The 14,221-nt window shown below is 31.8% G+C and overlaps 1 protein-coding gene across 2 annotated transcripts in view; it reads left to right on the top strand.

Moving 5' to 3' along the window:
- LOC145286145 (chitinase-3-like protein 1) overlaps positions 1-13,861 on the top strand; it is a 68,219-nt gene extending 54,358 nt beyond the window's left edge. For both annotated transcript variants that reach the window (XM_080134874.1, XM_080134873.1), the window contains exons 9-11: positions 6,281-6,414; positions 12,546-12,586; positions 13,591-13,861. In XM_080134874.1, coding sequence (XP_079991000.1) covers positions 6,281-6,414; positions 12,546-12,586; positions 13,591-13,769 — 354 coding nt within the window. In that variant the 3' untranslated portion in view covers positions 13,770-13,861. The remainder of the gene's footprint in view (positions 1-6,280; positions 6,415-12,545; positions 12,587-13,590) is intronic.
- Positions 13,862-14,221: the final 360 nt, after the last annotated feature.

Genomic DNA, 14,221 nt, shown 5'->3' with positions numbered 1-14,221 from the left:
GTCATAATTCTATGAAGCTTAATTGCCATAAATATATTTTCATAATGTCTCATATATTGTGTGTATATGTATATATTTGTGTGTGTGTGTGTGTGTGTGTGTGTGTGTGTGTGTGTGTGTGTGTGTGTGTGTGTGTGTGTGTGTGTAAGAAGGTTTTAGCAATGCAGGAAATCGGGTGTTGAAGGGACGTGGTGTATGGACAAAAACAAACAAACTGAGATCGTGTAGATATTTATTTTTTTCAAAAAAACAATCACAAATAAATATCAGTAAATAAGGACATACTGTTTGATACATAATAATTGTATAAGCGGGATTGTAGACGGCTTTAATATTTCGAGGATAAAATCTCTTTTTCAAAAAGAAAATAAGCCAAAAGAATATTGTTAAATAAAAGTAAAATATCGTTAAAAAAATTATATTTTACAATATATTATATCAAATAAACGATAAAATATGCTTGTAAATTCATTCTTTTATCATTATTTCTGAATATATTTAGTTTATTATTTTATGTGTGACGGCTATATCAACTTTTCACCTAGACTTGTCAGATAATATCGCTGTGCTAGCAATGAATACTACTGATCTACAAGGCATTGTGAACAAGGTCGAAACTGAAGCAGAGAATATTGGTTTCTATATCAATGCTAATAAAACTCGAAATATGCTCTCAGAGACACATCAGCCACCAACAAACGTTTTTATTGGCCAAAAATATATAGCTGTAGCTGATAAATTCACTTAAGAAGTTCCATGAACAAGGAAGACAGTATGGACTATGCAGGATAGGTAAGGCCCCAGCAGTAGTTAACCAGCTCTTCAAGATCTGTAAAAACAAAAGATTCACTCTCAGATCTAAATTAAGATTTTATAACAGCAACGTCTTTTCTGCCCACATGGCTATAGCGAAATCAGTGAAGAGAAAAATTAGATACGTTTGATTCCAAGTGCCTTAGAAAGATTCTAGGGATCAAATAAGGTGATCAAATTATCAACTAAGAAGTTAAAGATCGCAATAATAAACAGGTAGTATTGTCAATAATCTGCAAACGACATCTAGGTTAGTTCGGGCATACCTTAAGAGTGGCTCCAGAGAAAATTGCCAACCAAGTGCTCCAATGAATCCCTGATGAAGAAAGAGGAGGAGAAAGAGCAAAAATGAACTAGAAGCAGCCAATCGAGGGAGATTTGATTGCAAAAGGGAGAAACCTGAAGGGATGCTGTATCTGGCTTCAGACCGAAAACGTTGGCATACTGTGATTGTCTCATGGTTTGCTAGACGGGGAAGTTCCTAAGACTAAATCTAAGTAATTGGACATCTCATCCTCCTCTGTATAAAGTAATAAACTTAAGGATGTAAATCGACTTTTTATAAGTTTCATTCTCTTTTTGTAGTTTAGTTACGTTTTTTTATATGCCTTCTATTTTCAGAATTTTAGAATAAGCACCTTCTCTCTGATGTGCTTAATCTTCTTTAACATTTAAAAAAAAAACTTATTCAAAATTAAATTATGTCACTATATGAGAAACAAAGGTTTCAATATTTTGGGCGTTACCTTTTATCTCATTGAAAATCTTACAATCACCGTTAATACTTTTTACCTACAATCACCGCACGTATTTTCTCCCTTTTAGTCATCTCTCATCCGACTGCAGTTATACGGATCTGTAAACTGAAAGTAGACGAAATCCAACACATTACGGTTAGAGGATTTGTTGAAAGCATTTCATTTACCCAACGTAGAAGTTATCCTAAGGAATGAATCAGTTACACTAGTACAGCCATGTGAAACATTCATACTCCTGGATAGAGCATTGGAGAAGCATGGAGGTTTTGAATCGCAGGAAGGTTGAACGGCCAAAGAAGACTTAAAAGCAAATGATTCGACAAGACCATACAGAATAGACTTTGGAGACAGTTGGTCCGCTGAACTGTTGAGACTGGAAAGTTAGCTTGTGAAATATCAAACATCTGAAAGGGAAAAGTTACTATATATATATATATATATATATATATATATATATATATATATATATATATATATATATATATATATATAAGACAAAGAAAGGTAGTTTGCTTGAAGCATTGCTGGTAAATAGATATGGAGAAATAGATAAGAGGTCTATAGCAATGCAGGGGACCGGCTTTTGTATTGGTGAGATGTAAAATGGATAAACGAAAGAAGGTCTTATTTGTTTCTGTTATTTGTTCTTCGTATATTCATTTATTTTTCAAGATAATCACAATACACATCAGTAAACATGAGCTTACGCTTAGATATAATCGGGATGGTGGAAGTCTTAATATTTCGAGAATAACATCTCTTTTACAAAAGGAAAGAAACCAAAGAATGTCCTTAATAAAAGAAAAACATTGAAATGTCATAAAGTAGAACTGGGGGTGGGAACAGGTCAGCTGTAAAGCAGAAATGTGGTTTACACGTAAGGTTTCTTTATTTATTATCATCGCTATTATTACAAACATTTTCATTTGTAAGATTTCAATAACAATAAATGTTCTTTATTCATACGTGTGCAGGCTGTTTATACATGCGGCTGCTTTATGTGTTTTCCACTTCTTTCCATGAGTGGTTGCCGATCGTCTCGCCTGTTTAACTAAGATGAATAAAACTCTTTTGATGAAGTAAGACAAAAGGAGACGTTTGCTGAGTTTTTTTGTTTTTTTTTATTTGAAGAGAATAGCCTTAAGAGAAAGAGAATAATTTTATCTTAGTTGGTTATTTACTTCTTAAACTCAATTTTCTAACATTAAGGAAATGAGATATGTGCATGCACAGAGACTGAAGTAACCTTCCACTTAGATTATTTCTATATTATTGACGGTGTGTCATTTGTACAGCTTCCATCCAAAGAATGATCTGAAAACCTCAGTTTCTCTCTTCGAAACTGTGATGTCATTCATTATCCTTTCTCTCTCTCTCTCTCTCTCTCTCTCTCTCTCTCTCTCTCTCTCTCTCTCTCCCTCTCTCTTTCTCTCTCTCTCTCTCTCTCCCTCTCTCTCTCTCTCTCTATTTTGTCTACAGTGTTTGACATTTACCTCTGCTTAAACTTTACACCACCAATCTCTGGGAACGATTCTGTTTGCATATTAGGGTTATCTTGACATGCACTAACTGTGATCCTTGTCAAAACTCACACTAGCTAATACACACTAGCTAACTTAATCGCTACTGACATTGAGTCCCTAATATGCAACAATATTACTTCCAAGTTAAGTTTCGATATGTTCTTATGTGTGCTTGGTTATACGGTATGATTGATAGTGAATTAGTTTGGGTTCAGCTGGGAGCCATACTAGGAGTGGATAGTACATTAATTATCTTACCCATTTAGCAAAGAAGTGACTTGAAATTAAGCCAATTGCTGCCAAGATTTTAGTGAAGCCACACAAAATGTATGGTACTGATAGATAAACACAATAAGTCCTTGTGTGATGGATTCAGTTGAAAGCAATTAACTCGTAACTAAGGCAATGGAGATCTACGAATAAGGTTACATAAAATATATTGTATCTTAAATATATTGTATCTTCTGTCATGGATATACCAGACTAGTAAGAAAACTATGAAGATATTTTCATATTGGGTCGATAAAAGATGGACATTAAAGTTATTGTGGTAAGAAATGGAAATGATAAGGAACAATCATTCGAGTAACTTGGGGAGACTAAGAAATGTAGACACCGGAAAGAGGATGAATACTAATAAATCACTCAAGAGCAATAATCAAAACGAGAACACAATTCATTAATATAATAAGAAGAAAACAACGACAGAAAATTTAGATTAAAAATAAAGATAACATTTCAAAAAAAAAAATTTTTTTAACACAATGGCATAAAACAAAATAAAACGGAAATACAAATAAAAAAATACAATTACATAAAACAAATAAAAATAACACAATGTCATCAAACAAGAACACAAATAAATAAAACAAATGACATATAACAAAAAGAAGGAAAACAAATCCAAATAAGAACACTATATCATAAAACAAATAAAAATAAGCACACAATATCATAAAACAAATAAAAGTAAGAACCCAATATCTTAAAACAAAATAAAATAAGAACACAATTTCATAAAACAAATTAAAATAAGAGCACAATATCATAAAAAATAAGAACACAATATCATAAAACAAATTAAAATAAGAGCAAAATTTCATAAAACAAATTAAAATAAGAGCACAATATCATAAAACAAATTAAAATAAGAGCACAATATCTTAAAACAAAATAAAATAAAAGCACAATTTCATAAAGTAAATTAAAGTAAGAGCACAATATCATAAAACAAAATAAGAACACAATTGCATAAAACAAATTAAAATAATAACACAATATCTTAAAACAAAATGAAAAGACACAACATCATGTAACAAATAAAATAAGAACACAATATCATAGAATAAATCCAAATAAGAACACAAGACCATAAAACAAAAAAAACGGAAATACAAATAAAAAAAATACAATTACATAAAACAAATAAAAATAACACAATATCATCAAATAAGAACACAAATAAATAAAACAAATGCATATAACAAAACAGAACGGAAAACAAATCCAAAAAAGAACACAATATCATAAAACAAATAAAAATAAGAACACAATATCATAAAACAAAATAAAATAAGAACACAATTTCATAAAACAAATTAAAATAAGAGCACAATGTCATAAAACAAAATAAAATAAAAAAAACAATATCATGAAACAAATTAAAATAAGAACACAATATCATAAAACAAATTAAAATAATAATACGATATCTTAAAACAAAATGACAAAGACACAACATCATGTAGCAAATAAAATAAGAACACAATATCATAGAAAAAATCCAAATAAGAACACAATGCCATGAAACAAAATAAAATAAGAATACAATATCATGAAACAAAATAAAATAATAATACAATATCTGAAAACAAATAAAAATAAGAAAACGATATCATAAAACAAATTAAAATTGGAAAACGATATCACAAAATAAATCAAAGTTAAAACACAATTTCCTAAAGCAAATCTAAATAAGAATGCAATATCTTAAAAGAAATTGAAATAAGAACACAATTTCATAAAACAAATTAAAATAAAAACACGATGTCATAATACAAAATAAAAAAATCAAACAGAGATTTACACCATAAATAAATAGTGTCAGAAAATATTACGAAATTGAAGTCATAAAACTTCAATAAAAATTTTTGGATTTGACATTACATAACCCCAAAAGGTTTAATCGTTTACATATACGCAGACGACACTATCATCTATGGTAAAACTTTAAAGGCTAACAATGACCAAGACCTCTCTGAGTCTCTCCTTCCACTGTGAACATGTGGTGCAATGGGGCAAAAGGTGGCTGATGAATTTTAACGCATTCAAAACCAAGCTTGTATCTTTTCCCGATAAACCCTCTGATCCCCGCTTGGCCACAATTGATATGAATGGCTCTTGTCTTAAAGAAGTTTCCTTGCTTTGACAAGTTTGGGACTGACTTTCACCACCTGACCTTAAATCATCAACTTACATCTAATCTGTTGCCAAAATCGCTGGAAAAATGATTGCATCATTCTACTGCTCCAGAAGATATCTCACTCCTGATGCAATTCTCTGCCTGTATAAGAGCCAAATATGCCTTAGAAGGGAGTACTGCAGCCACATCTGGGGAGAACCTGCCCGGAGTATCCTAGGCTGCCTTGAGAGAGTTCAAAACCAACTTTGAAACCTGTTCGGTGATGCCCTTTTTTCCTCTCTGCAACCTCTTTCCCACAGAAGAGACATTGTAAACCTGTTTTCACGGCAAGTGTTTATCTGAGTTTCATTCAATGCTCCTCCCCACTAAACTTTCACAAAACCACTCGTCAATCTATGACCCCTACTCTCTATAAGTGCCCAAATCTAAATGCAAATTCAATGAAAAAAGTTTACTTTACTGCCCGTCTGTGGAACACTGTACAACTAACCTGCTTCCAATCTGACTATAACATGTTCATCTTCAAGTCAAATATAAACAAGTTCTTGCTATTTCGTCCCCTTAAATAATCAAATTCTCCCCAATTCCCAACAAAATCTATCACTGAGCTGTTGTCACACTGACCACCTTGCACTCATTAACCCTAATCCACGAGTGGCCTCCGGGCCTTGATAAGTGGTAACTCCTTTGTAAATAAAAATAAACAAAAGAAACACACAGCTGTTGATATATGCAAATTTTCTATTTTTACCTTTTTCTCTTAGGTTCATTGGCTGCGCGAACATGGCTTCACAGGGGTCATGATTTGGACCATGGATAATGATGATTATAAAAACATGTGCAACCAGGGAGACTATCCACTGACGCATGCCGTTGTGAAAGCTCTACAAGAGACAGAGTAAGTACTTTTCTTAAAAAATAAAAAAGAAAAAAAAAACAGTGATTATTAATCTTGCTCAATCCCAAACTCACCAGATTCTAGGCCAGTAATTCCCAAATATTTTTAACATGGCGCCACTCTATTGAGCTCTTTAAATTCTGACGGCACACCTATCACACACAAAAAAATTTATATTTTCTACTCATAAAGCCTTTTTATACAATAAACTAAAGTTTAGTATGAAAGTTAGATTACGGTTAAGGTATCTTTTAATCTAACTTGAAACTATTGCTGTACTAAACAATGTTTGACTACATATAATACAATTAGGATAAGAAATCTGTGTGTCTCCATTGAAATCCAAATTTCAAGTAATCATCACTATATAATAGATGAACTTCTGTTTTTTTGTTTTTTTAATGAAGTTATAGAATTTCTGTTGTCATCGTCATTTTTGCTTTTCAAAAGTTATCCATAAATATGAATGGAATCTAAAATTGAACAATAAACATCCAAGAGAATTTGGCACTTGTGCACTAGTTCGAAGGTACAACTTTTTTGGTTTTCAGTTTGGACATTTGGAGAGTGCATAGCAGGGGTAGACAAATGCAATTTCAGAACCGAATAAAAAAATCTCACAACGATAAATACATGTTTTCTTGTTTTTTTTGTTTATTTTTGATAGATTTAAGAAAATTATAACACAAAATACAGTTTTTTTTAAACACAAATTAGAGATTTTTTTACTTTTTTATTTTTTTTTTTTCAACAAAACCAATATTCTGAAATTTTCGAATGCGTGTTTCTATTTTTGTTGAGAACTTTTTTTGTTACAAATTTATTGAATTAAAATAAATATAAGAAACTTATAAAACACAAAATAGAGTTTTCTGTCCCTGGTGTACGTTTGTCTGTTCCTGTTATACACTCTCTAAATGTCCCAACTGAAAACCAAAAAAGTTGTACTTTCATTCTAGCGCATAAGTGCCGAGAATTTTTATTATATTCAATTATGTTTCTTCCCCTTCCCAATTAAAACCTCAATTTGCAACACCTGGATATTAGATAAAAAAAAAAAAATACCTACAAATTATCTGTAAATATTGTAAACCAAATTAATGATGTAAAGCATACAACGTTTACGAATGGTTATAATTATCAGAAAATTTTAAATATCCAACAATTTAAAGAAACCATTTACATAACATTTTATTTTCTCTTTTTATCATTTAAGCATCAACATCACGTACGTAAAAATGTGTGAGTTAGTATTTATTAAATAATAATTAATAAAATTATCAATATTACTCAAGTAACAACGTGTGTTAGTATTTATCAATACGAACATCTTTCTTTATAATGATAGGAAAACTTTTTTCCACCTATAACAGTTGGTAACTTCAGTCTATACATTCTTCGCAACACACAAGTATGGCACGCTAAGGTACGTACCGCGACATATATATAAATATAGTCTAAAGAAGCTTCATGTACTTTACAAAAAGATACTAAAATAAAATAATTAAAAAGATAAAATAAAAATAAGTGTAGTTTAAATTCCTGGAAAAAGCAACTAAATTGAGCATATCGCAGATTTAGCACTTGCATAAGCCGACCTTCTGCTAGAAAATCCACAATTATACAAGAGAATGCAACTATATAACAGTGGGGGAAAAACTTAAATCGTTAAATAGAAAACGAGGATCATCAGCTGCTTACCATGTAGCTGAAATTTAAAAACTGGATAGCTGTTAAATAAATGACTCTCCAATAGAAAATACCGCTTCCCTAATAACAAAGTGTAGATGCAATCCAGTTACTATTTATAATGATATGCAAATAAAAAAATACAACAATAAATTTTTGTTGGGTTAATTATTAACCTTTGTTAAATTAATTGCGAATTAAATAAAGAGAACGTACCTTTTCTTCCTTAAATGACTTCATAGTGGAAGCTATATTGACGATAATAAAAAAAAATTAATTAACAACAGAACAACTTTAGTCTTTTACACACGGAGAGACGCAGAAAGATACGTCTGTTTTATTTTACACGTTTACACAAAAGAGAAAGTACACGTCACATACACGTGTTTCTATAAAAAAAACGATCAATCAAAGGGAGACAACTCTAAGTCACCAAATTCTAAAACACACGTTATCACTTAACAGACAAAGGCAGACAACACTGTTACTTAAGTCCTTACATCATATAAGCGTCAAAGGGGGACAACTCTGCAAGCATTCAGAAAACCCCAGTAACATTGATAAATTTCCAATGCTGCCCCTTAATGTGAATAGGGTTTTAAGTCAGTTTTCGAATACAATTTCTTCAACTTCATAAATTGTCTGCTCACAAGTCCCTTTATTTTATTGTTCCCAGGCATTGTTTACTTCTCTGTAACTCCTTGGAACGTTTCTTTGTTGATATGGATTTACACATTTAGCAAAAATTTTTTAAGTTTCGGCATGTGTACATCGATTTAAGAAAACATGGGGCGTTAAGCACCTGTGGTCAGACAGCTTTTACAAACCTCTCAACAGCATTACCTTGCCTCTGTTGGGCAATAACATTAATTTTGTCTGATCACTCACTAATAACAGGTCTTGAATCTCAACAGTAGAATTACTAAACCAACTAAATAGTCTTTTTTTGTGCCAAGTTTAGAAGCTGTTTTTTCTTCAGATCTGCAACCATCTTGAAACTGTTTTCACAACTTTTTACTCCAGTAGGGTAACTGCACAAAATTTTGTTTTCACTGAGCCTGTAAAGCTGCTCCATTGCTTATCTAGCACTGAGATATATCAGAGATAACTACTAGGAATGTGTTAGACTTGATTTACTTGAGATTTTCATTTCTAAGAAAAAAAAGAAACTGTATCATGGTGGTTTACATGTGCAGCGTGACAAATGTGATCCTCTTCGTGTATGAAGTCACTAATAATTTCCAACTCATCAAATATCTTAACCATCTAAGTTGCTTAAGTCATTATATCACATAAGCTTCAAAGGGAGACGACTCTTCAAATATTAAGAAAACCCCAGTAACATTTATAAATTTCTAATAGTATTAGTAAGACCAAAATTAAATAAAAATTTTAATATTATTATTTTTTTTTAATCTACTCTGTGATATGTAAATCAGCATATAAATTATATAAGAATTAAAAAAGAATATCAAAGCTTAAGTACCTTTGGTACCAGACAGACAAATAGATAAGAGGAAGGAAACCTAGCCATATATACTAGACGAACTATCTAGGCCTGGAAGGGTTTAGTTGATAGTACATAAACGACATCTATTTAAAACTGATTACTGAGTTCTCTGTTATTTTAATTCAAGCACACTGTAGTTACAACTACCAGAAATTCCTTTGTTTTAATTTTGATTCTCTTAAGGAATAGCTCGTTTTATTACGAATGTTTATAGAATGGAAATGTTGGGAGACTTGTTGCCACCTAAACTTGAGCGAAGAACAAGCGTCATTGACAACGAGAAGTCAATGGCAAGCAGCATTGTTTATCTTTTCAATGTTCTTACATAATTAATAGAAAAATATAAATAACATTAATAACTAATAACTAAAAATATTAATAACATTAATAACTAATAACTAAAAATATTAATAACATTAATAACTAATAACTAAAAATATTAATAACATTAACTAATAACTAAAAATATTAATAACACTAATAACTAATAACTAAAAATATAAATAACATTAATAACTAATAACTAAAAATATTAATAACATTAATAACTAATAACTAAAAATATTAATAACATTAATAACTAATAACTAAAAATATTAATAACATTAACTAATAACTAAAATATTAATAACACTAATAACTAATAACTAAAAATATTAATAACATTAACTAATAACTAAAATATTAATAACACTAATAACTAATAACTAAAAATATTAATAACATTAACTAATAACTAAAATATTAATAACATTAATAACTAATAACTAAAAATATTAATAACATTAATAACTAATAACTAAAAATATTAATAACACTAATAACTAATAACTAAAATATTAATAACACTAATAACTAATAACTAAAAATATTAATAACTAATAACTAAAAATATTAACAATATTAATAACTAATAACTAAAGATACGGTACTTCTTTCAAACTCCTCAGAATAACGTTCACAGGGAACATGAGCAGGAACAGATACATTGAGAGCATTGCCAAGGCTGCTGTGAAGAAGGTGGGCTTTCTCTACCATGCTAGAAAGCTACTTATGCGTGAAAGTATCAAGGCCACCATTCGGCCATGTATGGAGTACTGTTGTTACATTTGAACTGGTGCATCTGCTACTAGTCTCTCGCTCCTGGACAGGGTTCAAAAGAGAGTTACCAATAGGTTCTAAACTGTCATCAAAGCTTCAACCTCCATCCCATCGACGAAATGTTGCATCCCTCTGCCTGTTCTACAAGTATTTTAATGGTGAATCCTCCAATGAACTACATCCCTTGTACCCCCTCGATGTAAATACCCCCATTAAACCCGACAAGCAGCAAAATCCCACCTCTACACGGTAGAGATCTCTAAATGTAAGAAAGCCTTTTACTCTAATAGTTTCTATTATATGCTAGACTTTGGAATTCCCTTCCGGGTTCCTGTTTTCCCAACTGTACTGACATGCAGAAGTTCAAGTGTAATGTGAACAGACATCTTGCTGCTTAACTCCCTACAAAGTACCCCTGCAACTTATGCCGCCGAGAGTAGATCCCTACATCAAAGTGGCACTGTGCCTTGTTTGGGATGAAAATGGAATTTTTAAAAAATATAAAAAAAAGATTAGCTAACTTTGTATGAATGCTTTATGCCAAACTGATGGTTTAATATGGTTAAATTTGTGCTCGATTTTTGCATTAAATACTAATCTTTATTCATTCCTATTAATTCCTAACTGTGCCCTGAATGGATACCATCATACATTGTTTGCCTTGTGGATGCCTTGTGGATGTCTTGTGGATGCCTTGTGGATGTCTTGTGGATGCCTTGTGGATGTCTTGTGGATGTCTTGTGGATGTCTTGTGGATGCCTTGTGGATGCCTTGTGGATGTCTTGTGGATGCCTTGTGGATGTCTTGTGGATGCCTTGTGGATGTCTTGTGGATGCCTTGTGGATGCCTTGTGGATGCCTTGTGGATGTCTTGTGGATGCCTTGTGGATGTCTTGTGGATGCCTTGTGGATGTCTTGTGGATGTCTTGTGGATGCCTTGTGGATGTCTTGTGGATGCCTTGTGGATGCCTTGTGGATGTCTTGTGGATGCCTTGTGGATGTCTTGTGGATACCTTGTGGATGTCTTGTGGATGCCTTGGGAAAAGCAAAGGATAAGGGAGTAAACCCTGACAAAAAAATCCAGTTCCCGATAGTCGGATGGTGAAGCACTGCAGCAACACCTTTTTAACAACTTGTGCAGCTGTGCTGGCTCCGGCCGTTTTGGCTTGCCTTTCCTTCAGACTTTGTCTCCAACCCCGAGAGGGTGACCCTGGTAACTGGGCAAACCTAGGTCTCGTATTTGTCTATATGTGTGTGAGACCTTGCAGATATAGAAAAAGTATATCTGAATAATGAAGCTATTGAGGTTGTTCAGGAGGGCGTATTGGTACTGGTGTAAGCTACTTTTTTCTTAAACACTCATCGTTTCTTTTTAACCAGATCCCGAGTGATGCCTTCTCTGCTGCTTCCTGTCACAAAGTTTTTTACTTCTATGTTTGGACAATAAAACGATGCGGCATTATGTTGATTAGCATCTGCTGAACATATTCTCAGCATCCTACAAACAAATAATAATATTCCATATTTCATCACTTTTCCTGGACCTCAATCAGCAGGTTGCCATATCGTTCACATATCCTATCTTCTGTAATTGCAAAAATTATCATCCCAGCGTACAGACACCTTCAACCTAATTCCAGCCTTCTTTTCTTCACGCCATACGACAAGGTCTGGTTTTTGCGTTGTAAGGACCAGTGGGAATATTAAGTTCCATTTTTCTTGACATCTTTCATCGGTTAGCTGTATTCTTGCGTGACATTTTGCATTTTGTTTCTATAGAAGTTCATCTTTTAAATCTTCTGTATTTATTTATTTATTTTTATCTTTTGCAGTCACTTGCCGAAGAATTTGCCAGATGTACCAGAAAACAATAGTAAATATATATTTTCCTTTTTTTTTTTCTTTTGCAGTTTAACATGTAAATTTTTACATTTTTATTTCCATTTTTAATATCATCATATTCACAGAATAGGACAAGTTTTTAGTCAGAGCACAAGCATAATATATATATATATATCTATATATCTATATATATATATATATATATATATATATATATATGTTAAGATTTCTTGTTCCTTAGAAGCGCCAGTTGAGTTTGAATAAAATAAATACGTATTATATACGTTTGAAACCAAAAACAACGCATTATTACAAAATAAACAGACATTTATTTTGTTTGAAAATTATGTTGAAATTCGTAAATATATTTCGAAGCAAAGCCTCATCATCAGTATTCGTTGGTGCGTTGCGTGTGTTTTGGTAGATCTACTCCAAAATCTTTTTAAGTGTTGGCACAGCGCATCAGATGTTAAATGTGTATATATATATATATATATATATATATATATATATATATATATATATATATATGATTAGTTTGTTTGTTTTTTGGAAAAAGATTAGTTTTTTTTTTTTTGGAAAAAGAATTCCAGCAGAGTGTTCAATTAAAAGGAAAATCCAAATTTTAAGAGCGTACTTATATTTTGTGTACAGAAAGTACGAATATTGGCTGAAGAGAGCTTGATAAGGATACCTTAAACGGGCCTTATTATCGGGCTTGAAACCGACGGTACCAATGATCTGTCTCAACTAACAACTTTCTGTACACAATATATATATATATATATATGTATGATGGTATTCTAATCTACTATTTATAATTCTTGGTTCACATTTTATATTAAAGATGTAACACATTTAAAGAAGGTTGGGGGTTACATCGACCGAAACGCTGTAAAAAAAAAAATAATATCTAAGATGAGAATGCTAATCAAAATAATACAAATTATCAATCCTCATCTAAACAACTCTAAACCACATTGTTTGACATTTCAACGTTTTTTTTTTTGTTTTTTTTTTTTGTTTTTTTCACAGATTTAAATCGAATTTGCTTCAATAAAACCAATGTATATTGTCCCCATTGGACGGATCTACAGAAATATGTTTACTGCGATACAATCATGGAAGGGATTGTCGGCAAATGTAACGATGGTAAGAAGTGGGCAGCAAACACGAGCCCATGCGTGTCGGAAACTGTTAGGCGTTGCCAATAGAAGATGCTGAAATATCACTATCGCTGTTTCTCAGTTGTTGTAACTAGCGAGGTCACCTTGCAATTTATTTAATAAAAAAAAAAACAAGAATACTTTGAATTCTGACTAAAGTCGTATTTCTTAAATGAAATTTGTGTTTTATTTATTTACGTGTTTCTGTATTTGTGTGTGTATGAGTGTTATTTCTTTTTTTTTTTTCTTTTTTACTTGGGAGTCACCGTTTATCAAGGCCCAAAGGCCACTTAAGGATAAGGGTTAATAAATGTAAGATGGTAGTGTAGTAATCGTTAATGGTGTAAGTTGGGTAGAATTTGACTGTTTATAGGGACAGCTCAACAAGAACTTGTTTACACAGGATTTGATGTTGTATTCAACCGGGAAGCAGGTCAGCGGAACAGTGTTCCATAAGTTGGAGTTATGGGAAATAAGCTTCGTTCCTGGAATCTGCATTT

Source organism: Euprymna scolopes, chromosome 10 (genome assembly GCF_053919585.1).
Source record: "Euprymna scolopes isolate OS-2025 chromosome 10, ASM5391958v1, whole genome shotgun sequence".
NCBI classification, from domain to species: domain Eukaryota; kingdom Metazoa; phylum Mollusca; class Cephalopoda; order Sepiida; family Sepiolidae; genus Euprymna; species Euprymna scolopes.
This window is presented reverse-complemented; position numbering and strand designations above follow the sequence as displayed.